This window comes from Stegastes partitus, unplaced genomic scaffold, assembly GCF_000690725.1.
Source record: "Stegastes partitus isolate 25-593 unplaced genomic scaffold, Stegastes_partitus-1.0.2 Scaffold323, whole genome shotgun sequence".
In the NCBI taxonomy this organism is placed as follows: domain Eukaryota; kingdom Metazoa; phylum Chordata; class Actinopteri; family Pomacentridae; genus Stegastes; species Stegastes partitus.
This window is the reverse complement of record NW_007578054.1, coordinates 332,953-357,397: the sequence shown is the minus strand read 5'-3', so window position 1 is coordinate 357,397 and position 24,445 is coordinate 332,953. Positions and strand designations below refer to the sequence as shown.

The 24,445-nt window shown below is 40.5% G+C and overlaps 1 protein-coding gene across 3 annotated transcripts; it reads right to left on the bottom strand.

Moving 5' to 3' along the window:
• Positions 1 to 204: 204 nt before the first annotated feature.
• col2a1a (collagen, type II, alpha 1a) lies at positions 205 to 24,240 on the bottom strand. Of its 3 annotated transcripts, none has more exons than XM_008283676.1 (54): positions 24,147 to 24,240; positions 22,158 to 22,364; positions 21,089 to 21,105; positions 20,889 to 20,921; positions 20,171 to 20,203; positions 19,925 to 19,978; positions 19,287 to 19,388; positions 18,620 to 18,697; positions 17,953 to 17,997; positions 17,762 to 17,815; positions 17,408 to 17,461; positions 16,924 to 16,977; positions 16,740 to 16,793; positions 16,561 to 16,614; positions 16,405 to 16,449; positions 16,212 to 16,265; positions 16,084 to 16,128; positions 15,902 to 15,955; positions 15,386 to 15,484; positions 15,237 to 15,281; positions 15,007 to 15,105; positions 14,863 to 14,916; positions 14,647 to 14,754; positions 14,477 to 14,530; positions 14,248 to 14,346; positions 13,996 to 14,049; positions 13,577 to 13,675; positions 13,300 to 13,353; positions 13,136 to 13,189; positions 12,977 to 13,030; positions 12,689 to 12,742; positions 11,615 to 11,659; positions 11,283 to 11,381; positions 10,193 to 10,300; positions 9,975 to 10,028; positions 9,752 to 9,805; positions 9,574 to 9,627; positions 8,203 to 8,256; positions 7,995 to 8,102; positions 7,765 to 7,818; positions 5,753 to 5,806; positions 5,481 to 5,642; positions 5,211 to 5,318; positions 4,789 to 4,896; positions 4,607 to 4,660; positions 4,378 to 4,485; positions 4,201 to 4,254; positions 3,966 to 4,073; positions 3,829 to 3,882; positions 3,165 to 3,272; positions 2,781 to 3,069; positions 1,525 to 1,712; positions 1,170 to 1,412; positions 205 to 351 (listed from the first exon to the last, which is right to left on the bottom strand). In XM_008283676.1, the coding sequence occupies exons 1-54, from the start codon at positions 24,238 to 24,240 to the stop codon at positions 205 to 207; spliced, it is 4,473 nt and encodes a 1,490-aa protein (XP_008281898.1). The 3 variants fall into 3 exon arrangements, with proteins under 3 accessions (XP_008281898.1, XP_008281899.1, XP_008281900.1); XM_008283677.1 differs by having other exon boundaries at positions 22,170 to 22,364; XM_008283678.1 differs by lacking the exon at positions 22,158 to 22,364.
• Positions 24,241 to 24,445: the final 205 nt, after the last annotated feature.

Below are 24,445 nucleotides of genomic sequence, written 5' to 3'. Positions count from 1 at the left end.
GGTGATGTGTACAGATATTGCCGGTGCCCTTCAGTGCTAACATCCAGGGAGTACAACTTGGAGAGCACTTCGTTGTGAGAGAAAAAGTATCAATTTTCTTTTACAATTTCCAGTCTTCTTTATTGTGGAAGTGTGTGTAATGTTTCATGGTTGAGTTTATTTTATTTCCTGTGTTTTTTTGGGGGGCCATTGTGATACTCCACTTTACAAGAAGCAGACTGCGCCTACATCCACTCCGAACTCCTGATCCGCTCCTCCGATGTCCATAGGAGCAATGTCCACGATTGGCAGACGGGAGGTTTTCTGTGTTTTGTACTCAAAGACAGTCTTGCCCCACCGGCCTGTATGTCTCTGTTGGGCGAGAAGAGAGAAAGGTATTAGTTTACAGCAATGACAATGACATTTCTACATGCACTGTATAAAAAAATGTAAAATCTCACAGAAAAAAAAGCAAAAAGCTGGCAGCAAGGGTGTCAGAAAAAATACATTTAAGAAATGTAGAATACTGTAGCATCAAAAAAGAGTTTTTAAAAAATCAATGACAATAACAGCAAATGTTTGTAAAATAAAGTTGTTTTTAGCTGATCTAAATACAGCAAAACAGTGAAATTTTACAGATCGTATAGGAACAAACTACTCTTTTAAAAAATCAAGATTTTTAATGATAATATTTACAGTGTTGGCTTATTTATATATATATTACAGTCAATATGTACATTAAAACTTATTTTTGTGATTTTACTGTATATTATGTGTAATTGACTAAAACTAAGAAAATCTATAAACAAACAGTTTAAAAATGTATGTACTATTTTTCAATCCTTAGTATAATTTTTGTTCTTTAAAATAACAGTAGATATCTGAAAGATAATGATATTTGTTGCTGATTTAAATACAGTATGATAATTTTATGGTCACACATAACAATCTATATTTTTGTTGTGGACACTATGTACAGTTTTAGCCTGCTTCCTTCACAGTTTACATGTACATTCATGTTTTTTCTGTCATTTTGTGAGTTATTTGTAATTTAACGAAACAGCGAAAATCTGCAAAAATAGTAAATTGTTCAAAAATCTATTTAAAAACCTAAAAAAAAAACCCCACCTTTCTTTCTTTCTTTCTTTTTCTTTTTTTTTTTTACAGTGTATATAAAAGAGAGTCCTCACCTTGCAGCCATCCTCCAGCACGCTGTAGGTGAAGCGACTGTTGCCCTCTGCACGGATCTCCACATCGTTGGAGCCCTGCAGCAGCAAAGCCTTCTTCAGGTTGCCTGTGGCTTGGTCCATGTAGGCAATGCTGTTCTTGCAGTGGTAAGTGAGATTCTGGGATGCTTCATTGGACAGAAGCCTCAAGAAGGTCAGCTGGACGCTGGCAGCGTTGGCAGCAGGGCCATCCTGAGCATAGCTGAACTGTGGAATCAGACAACAGGTCGCAGGGTTAGCAGCTTCCACGTCAGTTTCAGTCTCTTCAGGATCAGTTTACACACAGAAATGATCACTAATGATGTATTCGTGCACTCACGTGGAATCCTCCATTCATGGTCTCTCCGAACCAGACGTGTTTGCGGTCCTTGCTCTTGCTGGTCCACCAGTTCTTCTTTGGTACCTTGGCGATGCTTGGGTAGACGCAGGTCTCTCCAGTCTCCATGTTACAGAAGACCTTGATGGCATCAGCTGTGCTGCCGATGTTGGGATCAACCCAGTAGTCACCTGGAGAGATGAGAGAGGAGGATTGATAAGGATAGAACCCCAACAGGTAAATGCAAAATTTTATTTGTTGAATTGCTCATGTCCAAAATCAAAGTTAGAGGAAGTCACTTAATATATAAAGAATTGATGTAGCAGGATTTTAAAGGTCCAATGTTTGTAATTTAGGGCATCTAATAGTGAAACTGCAGATTACAACCAGCTGAGCCCCCCCCCCCTCTCACCCTACCTTTCCAACAGTTGCTAAACATGACTAGATACAGTGTTTGGTTTTTACATTCTGAGACACTGTAGAAAAGTGCAACATGGTGGACTCCATTAAAAAGGACCCTCTTCCTCTGTACATAAAAAAGGCTCATTCTAAGCTAATGAAAATACAACGATTCTTATTTTTGGATGATTATACACTAATAAAACTCTAATTATGAATATTATATTCCATTTTTGCCAAAAGATTCCCTCTAAGTTCTACACACTGGTCTTTTCAAGTCAGGTTTATGGCCCACTAATAAGACAGTCTCAGTGGTTCAAAGGCTGTCCTACAAGTTGTTTTCCTCCTTAGTTAGTTTGGATAATATATGTTGTTTGTTACATATTTCTGTAATCTAACCAGTGTAATTTATATGAGCCTATAATATAGATTTTTCTCCATTTAATTTAATTTCCCACTTTAGCAATATTTTTTCACAATTTATTAGGTTATTGGAATGATAACTGTTGTTTTTCCAGGTGTTTGGACCCTGCAAGACAGCCAGGCCACCTCTTTTCTAGACTTCTGAAAGCCCCACTGTGAATTCACAGCATCAGAATATTCAAATAATCAGGAGGACATGATACATATATCATCAGCATCATCAGCATAACTGGTTGTGCTGAAGGCTTTTTTTCTGTCATTTGACCTAAAGGAAGCTGAGAATTGAGCCCTGTTTCATACTAATGACAACACAGACAGCCAGTGTCTTTCAGGGATGTTTAAAATGAATCAAATGCAGCACAGAAGTAAGACCTGTCTATAAAAACAGGTGCTGTCACTTCAGCAGCTGATCAGACCTTGGTGATTGGTCAACTTACCGCTCTTCCATTCAGGATGGCACAGTTTGAGGTCTCTGCAGGTGCGGGCAGGGTTCTTCTGAGAGCCGTCAGGGCTGCGCAGGTTCTCAATCTGGTTGTTGAGGGACTTGAGTGTGGAATCGACCTCAACGTCGTGCTGCCTCAGAGAGCTGGAGGCCTCATCAGCCCTCATGTACCTGAGAGGATCGGGGGATTTCTCAGTCTGACCTAGGCCAGCAAAGGCAGACATGTCGATGCCGGGGCCAGGTGGACCAGGAGGACCAGGGGGTCCAGGATTACCAGGAGGACCCTGAAGGAGGGAGAAGCAGGAAATGAGACCTTAGAACAGAACAGTATATAGGCCTGTGCAGGTTGTAGAATTTATAAGAAGGACATGTTACATACAGCAGGACCACTTTCTCCAGAACGTCCACGAGGTCCAGGAGGTCCAAGTGGACCGGGCTGTCCGTTAGATCCATCTTTGCCAGCAGGTCCGGCTGGTCCAGGTGGTCCCTACAGAAACAGTGAGTGTTATACTAACATGTCCTCATTGCTTTTTGTTCAAAATGTAAAACTATATTTGTTATTTCTTTAGATCCACTGTGAAGTCTGAATATGGAAAAATCTGATAAAGCAATTCAAATGCACCAGCAGTTTCTCTCTATTACCCTCAGACCCTTTGCCTTATTATGCATGAAGATTATTTGTATGGTGACATTTCCCTTCATTTTTCTTATCATGAACAGTGAACAGTGCTTAGCTAATCTAAAGTAGATATTGAAGCCCATTTCCGATCTCAGCAGGAGTGGTTTCACAAATCATGGTCCCCCCTGTCTGTCTGCCACTTTTCCTCGCAGAGAGTAATTACAAAATGCCTTGGCTGCCCATCTTATCACAGCGGTGGGTAATTAAAGCATGCAGCCTTTCCCGTCCCCGTCTTCGTCAGGTGATTGGAGAATTAGAAAAAGACTAACCTGTGCCCTTCATTACCATCACATATCTTGGCTGTTAACACTGTAAGATGGAAATGTAACAAGAGTTTTTCTTCTCTTTCTCTTGGTTTTCTCACCTTAGCGCCGCTTGGTCCCGCAGGTCCGGAAGCTCCAGAATCTCCAGCGGGACCCTGTCAGGACAAGGACGATCATGGATTAGAGGACAGAGAAGAAGTGGCACTGCAGGAATGAACTATGGTAAATGGACACTTACAGGAGGTCCAGGAAGACCCTGCAGACCAGTGAAACCACGGTGACCCTTCTGTCCTCTCTCTCCAGTCTCTCCAGCCTCTCCCTTGTCTCCACGTGGTCCTTGGGGTCCCTGGAGTAACGGTTAGTATTGTAATAAAATTCATAGCTGCATATGTGTCACTCTTTTAATTACTTCAATCAAAAATAAATCAAAAACAACTTAATGATAGCTTTTAATTGGAGATGATGACACTCACAGCCATTCCTCTAGCACCACCTGGTCCAGGGGGTCCTCCGGGTCCTTGAGCGCCCTAAAGAGAGAAAGGATAAGTGTGGGCGCATCCTCATAATCATAAATTAAAATTAATGACTAAAAATATGAATTAGTGCCCAACACTATAACAGCAGCCCCAACAGTATCATGTGCTACTTACAGCCTCTCCTCTGTCTCCCTGTTTGCCGAGAGGTCCAACAGGTCCGGGGGCACCAGGGGCACCGGGAGCTCCGGGGGCACCAGCAGGACCGGTGTTACCTCTCTCTCCCTGCAGGACAACACAAGGTGGTGACACAGGATAACAACAGTGTCTGAATACGAGCAGATGGTAGATTTTTGTCAAATAGCAATTTGGTTTCAGAGTTTTATGTGAGGCTGAAGTGTCCCACCTTGGTTCCAACAGCTCCATCTCTGCCAGGGGGTCCATCTGAGCCTGGGGTACCCTGAAGTAAAGAAACATTTTTTTTTTTTTTAAAATCATATGACATGAATTGATTTCATACATCAAGATTTCAGCATTATTTCCAGCACTGTAATGTAAAAATATGGGCATCATTGTCATTGGTCTGACCTCTCTACCAGTCTCTCCAGCAGGTCCAGTAAGTCCAGGGGGCCCAACAGGTCCAGGAGGTCCACGGTCACCACCAGAGCCAGGACCTCCCTGTTTTCCAGGCTCTCCCTACACACAGAAAAAACATTGTCATTACATTTTAATGTCTCCTCTGACATTAAAGGCACAGAATTATCTATAAAAAATGAATCTTCTGACTTTTAATAAATCAGTTATAGAATTGCTCATCAGAATCAGGCTCTTTTCACAGATATTGTAACTAACAAGGATACATCTAAGGCAAGTCAAATGTAAATTTAAATTTGAACATGATAAGGTAAGTCCTGTTTTGCAGAACTGACCTGATGTCTATTAAATTTTCACCGAGCTTACACAGAAACTAAAAAAAGAATAAAGCATCATGTGTTGACAAAGGTACTCACAGAAGGTCCAGGGAGACCAGGGAAGCCTCTCTCTCCACGCTGACCAGGCAAACCAACAATACCACGTGATCCAGCGAGACCCTGAGGACCTGAAGGCCCATCAGCACCCTACAGTCGGGACAGAGGAGACTGAGTTGTCAAATGTTCTTGTGTAGCTGCACCTGTGAGTATCAGGCTGAAAAGCAGGTGACTGTGACTGGAAGTTGCCTGACCGCATGACTCCAGCCAAAAGTAGTTATGGCTTCTTGTGAGCTACAAAATGAAACTCACAGGTGGTCCATCCTCTCCAGGTTCTCCCTTCTCTCCCTGTGCGCCAGCGGGTCCACGAAGCCCAGCATCTCCCTGTCTTCCTGGGGGGCCGGCATCACCACGAACTCCCTTTGGACCGTCTTTACCAGCAGGGCCAGCAGGACCAGCAGAGCCGGGGTTACCCTGGGATGGAAGGACAAAGAAATTTAGTGGGAAAGAGCACAAAAGCTAATAATTTACAGACGCAAAGAGACTCATCTCTTCTTGGAGTTTGTTGTTGATGAAATACTCACATTTGGACCAGGAGGTCCAACTCTACCAGCGGCACCAGGGAAACCTGTGGCACCCTGTCAACAACAAACAGACTGTGGTAAATATAAACAAATCCCAACCTCTCGGCCTGTATATTAAGCTGAGGTTATTTAGAATGTTTTGAGATTACATCAAAATAATGGATTACAGGTCACAGTGGTCTGACCGAACACCTAACCTGTCCTAAGGCAAGATAGCCTGCATGGCTTTCTGAATGCAGAATGATATAACATTACATTTTTAAATGATTAACGATTTTTGACCTGTCACAGTAAGAAAACACATGTAAATAACAACTAATACAATTTATGGTAAAATGAATGATGAATAAATTAGCGCTTTCAGTGTCAAGTCCCTGGTATGGTACACGCTGGCCTTCTGGGAAGCCATCATGACTTACCGGCACCATGTTATTAGTAATGTCTGTTTTTTACTTCTATCAAGATTCAAAGTGTTTGCTGTGACAAAGACTTTATATGCTTTCAGTACAGGCTAAATAAGATTGTGCAGTTCTTCCCCTATACACTTATGTGACATCAGATAAATGCCTTTAGGAGACTGTTGCTGATGTGGACCTGTAAAGCTCAATATGACAGTGTGGAACACGTCATGCAGCCTTAGACAAATACTTTTCATTTGCATTGTGAATTGAGCAAAAAAAAAAGAAGTTTTTTTGATGTAGTCTATCTGCGTATCTCCACAGTAAGTATGAATTATTTTGGTATCAAAGGCATCTCTGCAGTGCTCATTGCTGTTAAGTTAGAAAAATAGGAGGTAAATTCAGCTTGCCAGTTCTCTGTATGGTGCATACTATATCCAAATAATGGTTTTAAACACTCCTCTTAAGGCTACAGTTAATATTATTTTAATCATCTATTGATTTGATGATTATTCTGTTGGTGGTCAGCAGCAGTCACACTATTTGTCTTAGAGTGGGAAGATGATAGCAAACAAACAAAGCCTGATCTGTTCGACAGAAATGTTTAAAATTGAAATGTGCTCTCAGACTGCGCTCACTCTCTGCTCCTCAGGCTCATACTTTAGACCACCAAAGATATAAAGCTGTCACTATAAATGTTCTTCTCTTCTAAAAGTTGGGAGTTTTTTTTTATCATCTGAAGTTTAAATGAGTGTTTTATTCTATTCATTTTTTCATCCACTCTGGAATTGGATTGTGTCATGTTGTCAGTGTTTTATATTTTTATCTGCTATGCTGAAGCCAAATTGCCACCATGGGAGTTTAATAACGACTGAACTGAACTGGTCTATAAAATGTCAGAAAATAGTAAAAATGCCTGTTAACATTTCTTAAAGCCCAAATGGCTGTTTTTTGGATTAAGTGTGTCACAATATTATTCTTTCACTGCATGATATTCATGGCCAAATATTAACAATCTTTTTGGATGTCAATGAATATTTAGAAAAAAAATCTATTTGTCAAAATCCCTTTCAAGTTTTGTTTTTGTCTTTTGTCTCTTTTTGTCTTCTTGGCAAATTAATAACACTCAAAGCACAAGTGTAAGGAGGTCGAGAGACAGTCTGCAACCTTAACTGTAGTGCATATTGTTCCCATGTTGGAGTGTCACCAGATAGTTGCTGGCACTGGATTATTCATGATTTTATCATAGGTGTATTGTGAACATAATACCTATATTTAATTATTTTTTACATTTCATGGTCATTGTCAATATCAGTATATCATGGCACCGCTGCTTAAGGATAGTTTGTTTGGTCTAATCAATGATGTGAAACCCCTAAATTATCAATTAATTACTAATTATGGCTAAACAACATATTCTCACAATCGAATAGAGGATGAAATCTTTTGATGTTTTTACTTGGAGTATTTTGGTTAGTTTCACTTCAAAACTGTATTTCAGCTCTCATTTTGCTTATCTGAAGAGGATTAAGTGTTAGTAAACTCAATCAATAAATCACTCATGGTGCAGAACTACGAAAAGTGCTATGCATGTAAAATATAGGATTTACTTACAGCAGCTCCCTGAGCACCACGTGCTCCTTTAGGTCCAGTTACACCAGTGGGTCCCTGAAAAAGACGAAAAATAATTAATCATGTTCATGCCACAGTAGGGTGGCTCTAAAGTAAAGACTCTTATGCAGGACTGTGTAATGTTTTCTATCTCCAGTTTAATCGAATCCACAGATGGATACAAGATACAGAGTATCTGGTTCCAGGACTTTATTTTCATTTCAAATACCCACCACAGGTCCAGGGGCTCCGGATGGTCCCTGGGGTCCAGGAGAACCAGCTTCTCCCTTCTGTCCGCCTTCACCGAGCTCTCCCTTAGCGCCAGGCTGACCATCTGCACCCTACATATTTTAAACAGGAAAGTAATATTAGTAGAATGTCAATAAATGCGGTTTAATTCTATTTCATTTGAATAGATCATATAATGGTGATTGTACTTACAGGAGGTCCAGCAAAGCCAGCAGGCCCAGGAGGACCGCCCTCACCACGGTCACCCTGCAAGAGCACAGAAGAGACTATCGGTCAATGAGAGCTTGGGATGACAGGTTGGTGCTCTTTATATGAACAGGTATTTTAGAACTGAGAATTTTGTTGGAGGACTATGTTTAGTTACAAAAGACTAAACTTTTCCTCCATGTCACACTAATATACCATTCTCAATTAAAAGAAAAGCTAAGCAAGCTTAACATTAAGTATAAGTAAGTAGTTAAATGGGAGGGGGAATCAAAGAGAAATAATCAAATTTTGGAAATACAAATGAGACAAATAAATACATGGATGATAAGGGGGAAACTAACTAGTATTGTGTAATCCTGCTTAATGATCCCCCATTACAATATTGTAATGCCGTTAATTTATGAGGAACATTATCATACACTGTAATAAATTTTCCTGTAAAATTGCAGTAAAATGACGGCAGCTATGGTCACCAGTATTTTACTGTCTTTATCTTTATGACCCAGAACTGAGGTACATCAGCTCTCTAACATATGAAAAAAAGCACATACCACTAAAACACCTAAAACAGTAAAGGATTAATGTCAAGGCAAGTTACATTTGTATGGATTGGGAGCATTTATTCAAAGGCAGCAATGCATGACACATTGTAGTGTCTTAAATATATTTTAGAAACCAAAGAAATACTTTTATTGTACCAAATGTAAAAATGTCCTTTGTCTTTTTGTTGTTCAGTTCACACTGTCAGTTTGTACACTAGCCTTCTGTTAAAAATCAATCTTGTTTTGGGCTCTAAAAACCAACAAATCTTTTATTTCTTCAACCATATTTTGGAAAAACAGTACACTACTGTTAACATTTGATTACATTTTTAGGTTTTTCTGGCTCAGAGTGGGCCTTTGGGCTGCAACTGTACACAACAGTAAACATGACCAGTCTGTGTACAGTGAATGCATTCCCTTGTTTGACCAAAATCTACCCATTTTTCTGTTATTTCTGACTATTTGAATAATAGAAATGGCTATTGTGATGGAGTAAATGACACCCAAATTATATTCTTGATTCTTAACATTTTAGTGCTGGTGACTTCCTTTGGCACAGGTTCCAAAAATTTATTTTGAGACTTGATTAGATGAGAAATCAGAACTTGTTTGGAGGTAACAATTGTGAATACATTTTTGTCACGGCAACGAATGGGTTTACACTGAGAAAATGCTCTTCCCTCAGTCAGTAAAATTTTTATTAGGAAGGGGTTCTATTAATATAGACTTCAGCCCACATACCCGGCCATCTGCCCTACACCGCTGTGTACTCTATACTGTGCTCCTGACACTTCACAAGAGAAGAGGTACTTACAGGAGCACCGCGAGTACCGGGAGCACCAGAGGGTCCAGTAGGTCCAGTCTCACCCTGGATAGAAGAGAAACCGTCAATCCAAACAACCAAAATGGCCTGTATACAATATGAATTCTGGTCTAAACTAGACCCTAGTTCATCCCTTCAGTAGCGCTATGTGAAATGTTATTATTGTTACCTTGGCACCATTTGGTCCAGATGGGCCGGGAGGACCAATAGGACCAGTCAAACCCTGAAAAAGAAAAGAACATGGATGGAGAGATAAGAGGAGGAAACACAATAGAGAGAACAGAGATTGGATGTGACTGAATGTTGTTCTTTTTGTTTGATGAGCCTTTGAAATGTTTTACTCTACAAAGGTGAAATAAACAAAAGAGAACAAGGGTTCGTTCTGAACTCACTCTAGATCCGTCCTTTCCAGGAGCGCCCTCAAGTCCCTTTGCTCCATTGTCACCCTGTTGGACAAAAAGCAGGCCTGCATTTTAAACATATGAAACTACCAGTAATGTGCACTATACTACAAGCTACACTTGTACAAGCTGCATTTTCACTCATGAAAGAATCTACAATTTTAAGAAAAAGTCTGCTACAACAACTTCTAAAGGAATCTGTTACTCACTCTGTCTCCCTTGGGTCCTGGGATACCACCAGCTCCTCTCTCTCCGGGCATACCCTGCAGGCCTGGGGGTCCCTGTGGTCCAGCAGTACCAGCTGGTCCAATGGCTCCCTGATAAAAAACAAGGATTAAGATTTTGAGATGACTGGTTCGTCAAATTTTGTCATGTTTCTGATAAATACTTGATCCTGAGCATAAGTATGGTGGTTTTTCTCGTATGTACAATGCCCAAGGTGTCATATTGAACCTGCAGTACTTTATAGAAGTGTTGAAAAACCTTATTAAACCATTCATCAAAGACCAAGGCTGCAGATTCACGTTTGTCATATCCACCAATGGATAAATAATTCAGAAAGGTCTTTGACATTTCTCTTTTCCCATTTCTTCTAAAATCAGTTCGTTAAAACTTTGAAATATGCTTACTTGCTGTGTTAGACAAGCAGACAAACACTACTCTCATGTCATATTAGCTTTGCACAAAGACTGAAAACTGGGGGGAGCTGCTAGCCTATCCCTGTCTAAATTTAACACAATCTTCCCACCAACAAGTTTAAAACTGATTAACATTTCATATCAAGCATAAAGCTGCATGTTGCGATTTCATGGAGTATATTGTGTTATATACACTTTTTAGTTGTAATCTGTATATTCTGGTGTCAATGTCAGTAAAGCATATTGAATTGACTGAAACGGATTAAACTGAATTGAACTGAAATTAACTGAATTGAAATTAAATGAATTGAAAATAACTGAAGTGAATTAACTCCAATCAAAAATCTAAAGCAGCTAAAAGAAATAATCCCAAATTCATTGTAGTTTCTGAAATTATTCTATTAGTTTTTTAGCCCAACAGCTCCATTTTTTTTTTGCACATTTCATGGTGGCACTGATGATATGAAGTTCTTCTAGACCATAAATCTAGGCCACACAGATTGGTCCACACATTCGTTCAAGCTGCACATGCAACGTGATAAATAATTAAAACACCTGCAGAGAAGCTGCAGCTGCATTTTCTAGTTTAGTGGATATTCATTTGCCTGTAACAAACGCAATTAAACAATAATTTCGGCGGATTGAAGAGTCATCCACTGACCTTGGGTCCATCACTTCCAGGTGTTCCGGGAAGTCCACGAGGTCCCTGAAGACCTTGTGGTCCAGCACCACCCCTCTCACCAGGGAAACCACGCTCACCCTGTTAGACACAAAGAGGCAGCAGATTAATAGGAGAAACAGGAACATGCAGAAATAGCTCAGTTAGGATGATGAAGTTAAGGCTTTCATGTATGGAACCAACAATGTGACTTAGCATATTGTACATGTATGAACTGTGTATGTATATAAAAAACATAATTGCACATGTGTGCAGCTCTATTTGTATTGACAACATTGGAAATGAAGATGTGAATTCTGAACATGAAAACTCACTCGAGCTCCAACAGCACCGGGAGCGCCACCCTCTCCAGGAACACCCTATGGACAAAACAGACAGTTACAGTTAATTGAATAATTCCAGATACAACCATTTTATATCTTCTAGTGAGGTCTCCTTGTTAATCCTAGCGTGAATGGCCAACAGAATTCATTTTACATGATTGTATCTTGTTCTGCAGTCACACATAGGACTTTCATATTGTTTTGTTATTAAACACAAACAAATTACAGTGCGCAGCAGCCACTTCATATAAATCACAGAATTAAAAGGCCCAATTATCCATTGTCTATACACTTCTTAATCCTCACTAGGGTCATGGGGGACTGGAGTCTATCCCAGCTGACGTAGGGTGAAAGCAGGGGACACCCTGAACAGGTCACCAGTCTATCACAAGGCTACACTTAGAGACATATCCACACCTACGGACAGTTTAGAATCACCAGTTAACCTCAACATACTTTTGGACTGTGTGGGGGACGCGAACCAGCAACCTTCTTGCTGCAAGGCAACAGTGCTACCAACTGCACCACCTTGCAGCCCAGGCCCAATTATATGCAATTAAAAAAAGAATAAGACCTTGTATAAGATCTGGTTCAAGCACTTGCACAGAGGGCGGATAAGCCATTTTGTGATGTGATATATATATTTTTAAAGATACAATTAATATGTTTAACAATCAGTTCATAATTAGCATTAAGCATTAACACTGGGATGAATAAATGGTTTGTTTGTTGTGTTGTTGTCAAGCAAATCATGATAGTTATTCTAGATTGATGTTGAAGGGAATATGTTGCAGCTACTTTTAATCATAAATACACTAAGTAATCCTAAAGCAGAGGCTTTTTTGCTTGTCTTTTACTCTCTCTGCTATATTTCTAAACTTATGGGACAGTCACTTCATATCTCAGCAAAGTATACGATACATTCTTACTTCACCATAAAGTCTTTTGGCATGCAAGCTATATGCCATACTCGATGTGCTGTAGGATACTTTGTGGCCGAAACAATATGTCGACAAAGATAGACTCACAGGTGCAGCACATCAGTTGGACAGAGCGAACACTCACCTGGTCTCCAGGTTTTCCAGCCTCTCCTGGGGCACCAGATGGTCCAGGCAGACCCTGTCCAACAACAGCAAAGCAGTTAGTGAGATAATGTCTGTAAATATAGGCTAGGCCATAACCTCTAAGTCTGCTGTTTTCCTTAATACATGATTCCATGAAGTTTATTCCTCTTGCAGCTCAAATACATATCTCCTAAATTAAGGCTATTCAAGCTTCGGGGAGTGAACCTTGTATTCCTGTTCTGGGTTTACAGGCATGTGTATCAGGGATTGGATGACAAAATAAACTCACTTGGAAGCCAGAAGGTCCAGGCTGTCCTTGCTCTCCTCTTTCTCCAGCAGGGCCCTAAAACAGACCAAAAACAGGGGGGATCAATCAAGAGTAAAGAGCAAGACTGCTAAATTAATATAAGGCAAATCTCACAACATGCAATGATGCTGAGATACTCACAGCAGGGCCAGGAGGTCCAGCAGCACCAGTCTCACCATCTTTTCCAGACAGACCCTTTGTAGAAAGACATATATAAATTATGAAAATTGTTCTGGAGACAGAAGGTGATGCATCCAGCTGAGGTTTGGATGAAGGTAACGTATTTACAGAGAAAACATACTTACTCTCAGACCAGGGCGACCCACAAGACCCTTCTCTCCTGGCTTTCCAGATTCACCCTATTTGGGAGATATCAGAGTAAATGATTTGTGGAAAGTCTGTTTGGCTTCAGATAGCACCAAGATTGGCAACAGTGATGTAATTTAGTTATTAAAATGTTGTACTTTGATGTATTTAAACTACATATTTTCAAATACATTTAATACGCTATATGAAAATGTTGTGTGTTGTAGTGTATTGTTCCTAATCTATTGCTATGAAAAAAAAAGTTCACACACGTACATTGGCTCCTTTTGGTCCAGGGAATCCCATCACTCCTGGCTGTCCACGAGCTCCCTGAGGACCAGGTGGTCCGGGGCGACCATCCTCACCAGAGGCACCCTGTCAGCGGCACAAATAAACATCACAAGTCAGCACTGACACCCAGAGGTATAGGAGATATTTGGACAGTATTTATCTAGAAATGAACTTGTGTTCCTATTGTAATTTTATTGCAAACTAAACAACTGGATGTGTACATAAACATTATCATGCTATCAAGCAAAAATTCCCTTTGTCTAAATAGCAGTCTATAGGTTGTATGTCAGGCTTTGTGGCTGGGAACAGAATGTAAAATGTTCTGTTCTCAGTTATGTGCACTCTATAAAGCTGCAATGAAACATCTATGATAGAGGGCAATACTGAATTAATACTGTACTCACAGAGGGTCCAACTTTGCCTTGAGGACCAGCATCTCCGGGACGACCAGTAAGACCCTATCAAAGGTGCACACATTTCAGAAACTGTCAGCATCACTTAAGAGGTGGGACAAATTTTTAACAGTGCATAGACTACAAATAAATCAGTCATGTCAAACCAACCACACTAAATATTCCTCAAGAAGGCTACAATCGCGTAGCGCTTCGCTTCCCAAATGGTTTTGGACTTAAAATCAGTAAAGATGTAGGACTCACTCTGGCTCCAGGGAGACCAGGCTCTCCTGTGCGTCCTGGGTCTCCAGAAGCACCTTTAGGCCCAGCAGCACCAGCAACACCACGTTCACCAGGGACACCCTGAAAAATAGAAGACCAAAGCAGGCAGGCTTTAAATATGTAGAACAATAATCCATTGTAGCATCTTTGTCATGCTACACTGACAGTCTGATGCCAGTTCCAACTGTTCAAGACATATCAGTGGACCCACCTTAGCACCAGCAAGACCATCCTGACCGGGGAAACCACGGTTGCCGGGAGCTCCCTGGAAACATAAACACAAACATAAACTGGATTAGACTGAGCATAAAGTAGCCTATGTTTTCTATGCTGTTTATAAAAAATGAACCCTTACATGTAATGTACATCTCAGTTACTTACTCTCTCTCCTGGAGGTCCGAGGGGTCCAGCAGCTCCAGGCTCTCCCCTGGCGCCTCTCTTTCCTTCTTCTCCTGCAGGGCCGGGGGCACCTTGAGGACCAGCAGGGCCCTGGAAAAATTAAGATATGTCAATGCATCTAATTCTGATGTCTCCTTGTGGTTATGGTATATATATGGTGAAAAACCACTGAAATCAAGTAGAAACTGAACAACTCACAAGCTCTCCCTTCGGTCCAGCTTCACCTTTGAATCCAGGAAGACCAGGGTCTCCCTAAACAAGACAAGAAACAACAATAAATAATCACATTATGAGCTGGCATTGATGTTTCAAATTGTTCTGGATGATCCCCAGCTGACTCACAGACTGTCCTTTGGGCCCAAGAGGTCCAGTTGCTCCCTGTGGTCCTGGTGGGCCACGGGGGCCAGGGAATCCAGGAGCACCAGCAATACCAGGACCACCCTTCACAGAGAAAGAAGCAATAAAATATCACAATAAAGTCAAATACTATCTGTATGAAATATAAAGTAAGATAAAGTAATGGAGTAATGAAAGTAATGGACTGAATCCATTGATGAAGAGGATGGACTTACAGCAGATCCTTTAGCTCCAGGAATACCGTCAGTACCGGGGTTACCCTAAACAGACAGAGCATCAGATACATTACATGAAGTGATAAATAATTAGCATGGTTGGAGTAAATCAAAGTTTGCATGATCAAGGTAAATGATGACAAACAAACCGATGCTCCGGCGGGTCCGGGAGATCCTGGGGTACCAGCCTCTCCGCGGGGTCCCTGTGCTCCTTCAGCTCCACGGGCACCAGTAGGACCAGCTTCTCCCTGACAGGACACAATAAATGTACCATTAACATGCAGAAAAAAATACTGTGTTCTGCATTTCATTAACCTGTGAATGCAGCATTTCTGCCTCCAAACAATACAGCTGAACCTAGTGCCGTGCTGCACCTGTCTTGACAATTATACAGTGTGCTGCCTAATGTATGACACAGCAACCACATGTCTGTGTTTACATTATTAGTTTTTATTCTAAGGAAGTCCATTAAATATGAAAAGACTCTGAAAGTATCTTTTTCTTCCTTGACAAGAAAATCTTCAAAAACGATGAGATACTGATCAATGTGACCAGAACAGAGTGATAAACTGAAATTACTTATACCAGGCCTTTATTGCTTTGTTTGAATATATAAGGTCTGCTAGACATAAATATTCATTTTGGATGATGTGATCTGTACAAACCTTGGCTCCTGGGGATCCTGGGAAACCAGGAGCTCCAGCAGGACCAACAGGTCCCTAAAGAGAAAATAGAAAGTTTCAGGTGAGAGTTAATTTGCAGCTGTGATATCAAAGGTAACATAATTGTAAATAAAAATCTGCTGGATGAAGTAGACAAAAAAAACCATTGGGACTATGATACGTACAGGTGGACCAGCAGGACCGGGCAGACCATCATTTCCACGTGCACCCTGAAAAGTGAAAAGAGAGGACAATCACTTCTGTGCACCATAACGTTTCATAGACCAAAGCATATAAAAAAATTGTTACTCACTGCAGCTCCAGCAGCTCCAGGGCGTCCTCTCTCACCAGGCAGACCACGAGGGCCCTATGAAAAAGATACAATTAATCAGTTTATTCTTTATTATTTTACCACAGCTGAAACATGAAGCAAAAACAGCAAGAAACTGAGTCTGTCAGAAAGCTCAGAACAACATGGCAGAGCAGATAAAGCAGTGGAGACTCACCATGGGTCCAGGAGCACCATTCTCTCCAGCAGAACCAGCCTCACCCTGATGGACAAAGATCAGAAAAATTAGAAGCATAAAGCAATGTAATTAACAACATGGATAATAATCAGATTTTTTTTCTCTGGTTTAAATGGTTTTATCAGATGATCTTGCCTTGGCTCCTGCAGCACCAGTCTCTCCCTTAGCTCCATCCAGACCAGGATGACCCTGCAAAGAAACATGACCAGGTACATCAGGATTCACACATCAGTCAGTCATTGTATGCAATTAAGGAGCAGAGACAACTTTGTGAAGACTAAACAGTTTATCAGTGATGTGGTTAAAACACTCACTCTGTGTCCTTTGATTCCTGGAAGTCCAGGAGTTCCAGGGAATCCACGAGCTCCCTGAAATAAATTTTAAAGAGGTCTAAGTCTCTTATCTTTTACATGTGATGTATTCCCATATGCAACAGGTGAAATAAATTTACATTTCAGTATGTAACAATCAAATAATCACTGGTTTTTATTTGCTCACCTGAGGCCCTGCAGGTCCACGCTCACCAGCTTTGCCAGGTTTGCCAGCTTCACCCTGGAAACACGCAGGTAGAAATACAAATTATTTGCTGTAGCAGAGTAGCTGCATAGTACGATGAAGCTGCACTGCACTTGACTGTAGTGGAAGTCTACTGTATACATGATGTAGCCTGAGTATTGTGAAGTCATCATTTTCTTCAGTACTGTTAGGAGACAGACAGTGCCCCCTGGTGGTGCAAAGAGTTTATAATTAAAAGTAATTACACTTTGGAGAAGTTGTGGAACAACAGACTGACTCAGACATCTGTGTAATATAAAAATAAGGAAATAAACTCAAGTAGTTTCATTGTTGGCTGGAACATTAGCACATAAGGACAAGTTTTTATGTGTAAAAATATGTGGTTAGGCTTTTGACCTTGGCTTACTGTAGGTTTTGTACTTATATTTCAATGACTTTCATATGCAGCTGAAGCCTTAACACTCACATCACTTCCTGGTTTTCCAGAAGGTCCAGGTGGTCCACGAGGTCCCATTGGTCCCTGTCACAAAGCAAAACAAGGCAAATCATTACTGACAGAAAGACAGGCTTAGGTGAGTTTCATTTTGACCTGCCTGAATAATATTGAACAAATTCCGTAGTTACAGCTCAAAATGTTATTGTAATATTAGATTGTAATATGGAGACATCAAACAGGGATGAGCTGAAAATGAACTTATAGCACTATTTGTAATCAACACTTGTTTTTATGAAAGAAACATTACACCAGATGTGACAATTCTAGTTTTAAGTCAGCCCGTTAGATACACAGATGCATCATGGGATTGATATTAATACTTACAGCTGGACCGGGCTCTCCAGCCTCTCCAGGGCCACCTTGGAAACCCTGTGGTCCCTATTGATGCAAATGACATTGCAAAGCATTAGGATTTTTTTTATTTATGCCAACAATTCTTGACATATTTGCACATCAGCTGTATTATTACAGAGCACAATCATATGTTGAATTAGCCCAATAACAAATGTACTTACAGGAGCTCCAGAAGGTCCAGGTGGACCACGGGGACCCATAGGACCCTGAAAAAGAAACACACGACATGTAGAAAGAGCTGATATAGCATAGTTTTCTTTCTTTTCTTTTTTCTTTTTCTTTTTTTTTTTATACCACAGAATGATGGAAATTAATGAAACAGGTTTCAGAAATGATGCGTTCAACTTGCAAAGCTACTGAGAATGAGGTCAAATTTAAGTCTGTCTCCATTTTTGGGCCCCAAAAAATATAAAAATAAGACAATATCTAAAGGGTAAAGTTGACATCTCTACATTTTCTTTCCTAGAAAACCTTTACAATCTTTTTCTAGGGATTTCTAAAGTATATATTTTTTTGTGTAACAAGGCTCTTAAGGCAGACTTCAATGTGATTCATACTCAAACACTAGTGATATTCTTTTAAATTTCAGATCCAGTTCTGTGTTCTGCGAAAAAGGTGGATCTCTGTTTTGAAGGGAAATCACTGAGCCACTAGGTGGCAGCACTGTATTCATCTCAGTGAAACACAGTGTATTTTTTACTACCTATTTCAGCAGAAACTCAGAAACTAGCTGAATGTCAGTAACAGGTTTTCTCTTACTTCTTCAAAAGTACACATATAGCACATCTTGTTGTGTAGGACACACCAGCAGTAAACAGCAATACTCACCATTGGTCCCTGCATCACACCCATCTGAGCACCTCCAGCCTTCTCATCAAAACCTCCAGCCATCTGAGCAGCAAAGTTCTGCAAACACACAAAACCAAGATGGAGAGTCAGGTTGTGCAGTTTATGTGCCCGGGTTAAGTGGGCCACAAATATTGTCTAAATGATGTTTCAGTAAAATAAAAGATGATATGTCTGATAAATTTGCACCTGCTCCTTGTACACAATAGTTCATACATATTATTTCTAAGACAGGTGTTAGGCGTCTGTAGTGTGTTGATCTGCTTGTTTGCCCGTTTACTTCTTTATGCTTTTCCCTTTATCCTCTTTCAGAAAAAATGACACGATTTTGTGGACTAATCTCGTGCTGTTGGAGCAAGTCAAGTGCAGCCAAAGAGAAATTTTAGAGAACATTCATGCATCCGTTTAATCCTAGGATTTTGCCAAAATAGCAACCAAAACACTCAGTGATGAAAACAACACTGATATCAATTGTGACTTAAATTATTCATTTTCCATCTGAATCACAGTGTGTTTAGCCTCTGTCTTCTTACTTATTGAAACATCTTATGTGAGGGTAATACTGTTCTATTAGGGCCTAACTGTGAGAGATGTGGATTTGACAAAACATTTTTTAAGCCAAACTTTACAGCAGTGTCCTCAGACTCACCCCTCCGAGCCCTGGTGGTCCAGGTGGTCCAGGTGGGCCGGCTGGTCCGGGGTTTCCAGGGGTGCCAGGCTCGCCATCTCTTCCTCGAGGTCCAGGATTTCCCTAGGGAAAAGAGAGACAGATGTTTTCTCTAAGTAACTGAAAGCATTAAAGAAGATTTCAGTTAACAAATTATATCAGTGTTCTAAAGATGTACAGCAAGACCACCATGTGGGACTTGGTGCACCTGTTGCACACAAGTGTGTGTTAATTAGCAAGAGTCAGTGTTAGATACATATTTTGGATTACACATTAAATTACTTCTCTTGCCATTCTGTAACATACTGTCTAACTCTGGTTGTAAGCCACACAGTTATAGGAAACAGTTTCTCACTGGTTCAAATGGTTTGCTGTTTGTTTTATCAGTGTCTTTCGCAGGGTTTATACTTTGATGTTCCTGAGTTTGAGTAGTACAACCACTGCAGTCTCAAACTATACATGCACACATTCACGTCAGTTCAATTATAATAAAGATCAGAGCTCCTGCTGTTTGACCCAGTATCAGGTGGTCCAGTGCTGAAATCACATTCTAACATTAAATGAGGCAATTTCTGCTGAATGATGTACTGGGTGGATTGATAAACTAGATTGACTTTTACCTTGTCGCCCTTAGCGCCAGCTTCTCCACGTGGTCCCTGTTCACCTGAGGGGCCCTGCAAAGACAAACATGTTTGTTTTAGTAACATTCACAGAGTGGTTAAAACTCTTACTCAGAATAACAGTCATGCCGTTGTGCAGCAACAACCTTGTCATGCACTGTTTGGATGAGTGTAGAATGAATATGCAGCATTTTTCTCAGTTTTTGCAAAAATCGCAATAAAATCAATAAAATGTTTAATATTTACCATAGGGCCTGGTGGTCCTTTTGGTCCTACGACCTGCACAAAGACAAAAAGAAAGCTTCTTTCAGGTTTCTGCAGCTTTTGTCTTTAGTGGCTCTTTACTGCCATTTTTCATTCTGACTCCTTTCATACCACTTTCTGAACACCTAAAATTAGAGAACATTCCATCTTTGTAGGAGGTGGACATCAAGCTAAAAACTAAATCTGATGAGGATTTACTTTGACAGGACAAGCTTTTCTAAAAACATAACCTCCTCTTAACCTCTGATTTGGCTGACTTTTTTCACCTGACATGTGCACTTGCAGCAAAGTTGCTGAGAAGATCTAAGAGGATTTGATTGGGTTCATTATGTCCAAGGAATGCAAGGTTTTTCCTCATTTAAAGAGGGCCCAAGACAAACTTAGTCTCAAACTGCCATGTTTCTTCAAGGGAAAATGTTGAAAACTCAAGGAAAAGTAGCTTAATAAATAACGCTAAGCTAAGAAAGAGATTGTGAGAAGTAAGTGCTTTGTGTAGGTGAACACTATGGGCATGAATGGGCAGAGCGCTGGATATTCAAATTGTGTCATTTATTCCAAATCAAAGCCACAGAGGTAAAGAGGTTTGTTTGGGGGGCTAGTAATTCTCTCAGGAAAACTGCAACGTTTGTGAACAAACATGGAGTGTCAACTATTTCAAGTATTACTTTAATGTTATTTACTAATGAGGACCCATACTTACATCTGCAATCTCTCCTGGTTCTCCTTTCTGGCCCTGATTGATAAAAGAAAGATGTGACATGAGTTGTTTTACTTTTTTTTTTTTTTTTTTTGGAAACACAAATTCTATAGCACCATAATTACAAGACAGTGATAACTCATGCACATTGATACTTGTTGTGTGCATGGATGTCAATTTTTTCCCATCACCCACTGCCTCACCTTAGCACCAATTGCCTCTGATGTTGCAGATGGAAGGCCGACGGGAGAGAAAGAAGAACATCATTAAAAGTGATACCTTGAAGTGGCACAGTTCAGACACATGACTGATTAAAAGTCTAGGCTTTGATTCTTTAGAAAGAAGACCTGTAAGGACAACTAAGGACACTGAAATGATCAAATACCATTTACCAAACCCAAAGGAGAAGAACCCATCTAGATTATATTAATGATGTGAGAGATAAAGCAGAAGCAAGCATTGACTACGAGATGAGGGTTTAGGTTGTAAAAGTGAGTAGAAGCGATTGGTGTCAAAAAGATTAGCTTATTTATTAAAGCATGGCAATGACTGCCTTTTCAAAGTTGTTGAAATATTTAAATCAAATATTTTCCGTAACAAATCTGGGGGGGACAAAACCTTAAGTAATTTTAAAGATTATTCATTTATAATAGCCTACACAAAGAGCAAACATTGAGATGTCAATGAAAGCATTCTTAGCAAGTTGCCATTTTGTTGAAATTAGGGATTTCTGAATATACCAAGAAACATAGTAGCTGTTTACAAGAACCTGACACTAGATAAGGTCATCTATATAGTATCTTCTTGACATAAAATGATGAAAAGACTCACAAGAGACACAGACCTTCAAATGGGTCAAATTAATCATTGGCTCAGTATGAGCATAGATTTCATCTTAGTCATCTTAGCTGGATTAGATGAAGCCCAGACAGCACATCTCAGGATCCAAATCCCACATGGAAAAGACTTTCAATTGGGAGTGTTACAATCCTGATAATGTTGCTTATCTGGTATATAGCGGGTCACTTTGGAATAGGGAACATCCAGTGCTGACTGAGTAAAAAGTCAAATAATAAAACTATAATATTTTACAGCAGCAAAAACGATCAAAACTGCACCCAGACACTAAAATCAGCGACTACTCCAGCCCTGTTCAGGCTGAATATTTGGATTAAGTGGCTGTTCCCCATTCAAAAGTGTTAGCCAGGAAGGAAATAAATGCAAGCTAAAAGAGTAATTTATTTATGGGTATGTGAATAAATAAATTACAACCAATGGGGGAACTGGCATCAGCAGGGCAGATGGGACAGCACTCTCCAGATGGGATGATAGGGTTGGCACACTCTTTGATCTCCTCGCAGATTATCTCATCACACAGAACCGCTCCGCTGTCGCACACACAGATACGACACGGCTCTGGCTTCCATACATCCTTATCATTATACTGCTGGCCGTCCTGGATGCAGCCACCTGCCTCCTCTGTGGTGACCAGCAGGGGGTGCATGGAGGGAGGAACAGGAGCAATAAAAGGGCAGAAAGGTTAGTACAAGAGAGAATGAGACAGGTAAAGGTAATGGAATTTAAACAGTGTTGTGAGTTGGTATAGCAGATGTTATAAAAAGAAAAGTTGGGTTAAAAGAAGGAAGTAAGGATAAGAGGATGTAAGGGGTCAAAGGGCAAGGCAAGGAAGTGGGAGGAGTAATGATGGAGGAGGAATGGTTAGCGAGTATTGGGGAGGGGCATAGAAGGAAGAAGCAGAAAGAAGTTATTTTGCATTAAATAAAAACTCCTTATGAAGTTGTGCAGCTGTGTATGAGAAAAGTGTATACATTTTTAAAAACAGCAAAAAAAACATGAATAAAACCTTGAGTGTGATTTTAACAAATATGGAGTTAGAGGACTGATGAACAGGTACTGGTTTGACCCAAAAAATGCACTGATACAAACCAGTAGCTGTGGAGCACAACTCTACTGTACAAGTTCTAAATCATGAAGCAGGTAAGAAAATGCCCCAAGTTATCATTAGGGGAATTTTATGGCAGCATAAAATGTAATGTCAACACGAGCCACAGTTAACGGTTGTGTTTGAAGCCCTAGTTGAGGTATTTCACGTCGTTGGCTGAGTATATTTAACCTGCGGGCCTGCTCTGCTGCTCGTATGAATGAACCTCTCTTATAGGGATACTGTGCCCAATTGACAAGCTGCTGCCCTAAGTAAACAGAGGCTCCTTCTAAATTTCTCCATCTGGGTCCCATAGCTGTGTTAAGCGCCAGTGTAAACACATTGGGGAATTGAGAATGGGCGATTTGTTTAATGTATACAGTTTAGGACTGAGCCTACTAACTGCTGTTATTTGTGAAAGTGATACTTAGCACATACATGTTACAAGACTGTTTGACTCATGATCAGAAATTAGTTTTGACTATTTGCAGATAAAATCTACTAAATCGCAGTGGTAAATTTTGAATAAATAGAAGAGGGGCAAGAAGTGGAAGCAATAAAACAGTCCATCTTGCTATAAATACAACTATACATCCATCATCTGTTGACTCCCTGCTGTGAACGCTGTTCTCTGTCCTACTCCCCTCCTGCTACCCTTTGAGCCTGCTAGTCTGAGGTCAAGCACTGTCTGACCCTGTCACTTCACATCATGAAAACCCTGACTCTGCTCCAGCCAAACCCTGCGGCTGAGACTTATTTTACAAGTCTTAAAAAAAACAAACAATTAAACTCACATTTCATTTACTCATAGTGGCCAAGTGTTTCTGCAAGATACTGGCAGAAAAGAAGGCATTTATGAAGCTTTTTCCCCCCCTAAAAACTCGCACTATGATGTGACCAAACACAGCAGGAAAGGCTGAGCAGGAGGATCCAGGTGAGGACAAACAGACACTTGTTCACCTGGTCCTCCATCCCACACAGATGCACCTTGACAGCCTCATCTATCCAACAGAAAGAAATGCTTCCTTGGCAAGACCTTTGACAGCCTGTTTGACAGGAATAACTCACAGCGTCAGAAATCATTAACAACTACTACTTTGTAAATGGCATGTAAAATAATTTGTCATCACAATAAAAAACTGCATCCAGCTCTTTTTTTTTTGGACACTAAACCACTGGCATCTGAATTACTCTCTACTAATCTCCTGAAACTACAGGAAGACAGTTTTGAAATGACAACAGAAAAGTTCAGAGATCAGAGTTACAAACAAACTTTTTTTTTTTTTGCAAGTAAAAAGGAAAAAAAAAATGCAACTTACGGTCATCCTCTTCTTGACATCTGACCAGGGATAGTAAAACAACTTGGGATGCTACAAGTAGCAGAACAGTCCTTGAGTCCACAAAGCTGAACATGTCTAAATATTAGACATGCAGTAGCTTGGGTGAGAAGTGAAGGGATGGAGGAGACCCGGCTTTCAGTCAGTGGTGTGTTAAGTGTGTGATCCCAGAGACTTATGGCACCATGCAGTCAAACCCTCCAAAATCTAAGTGGAATCCAACGCGGGGCCCCAGCTGGCACTCTGCACCCACCGCGTCAGGGCAAGCACCGCGGTTTTAT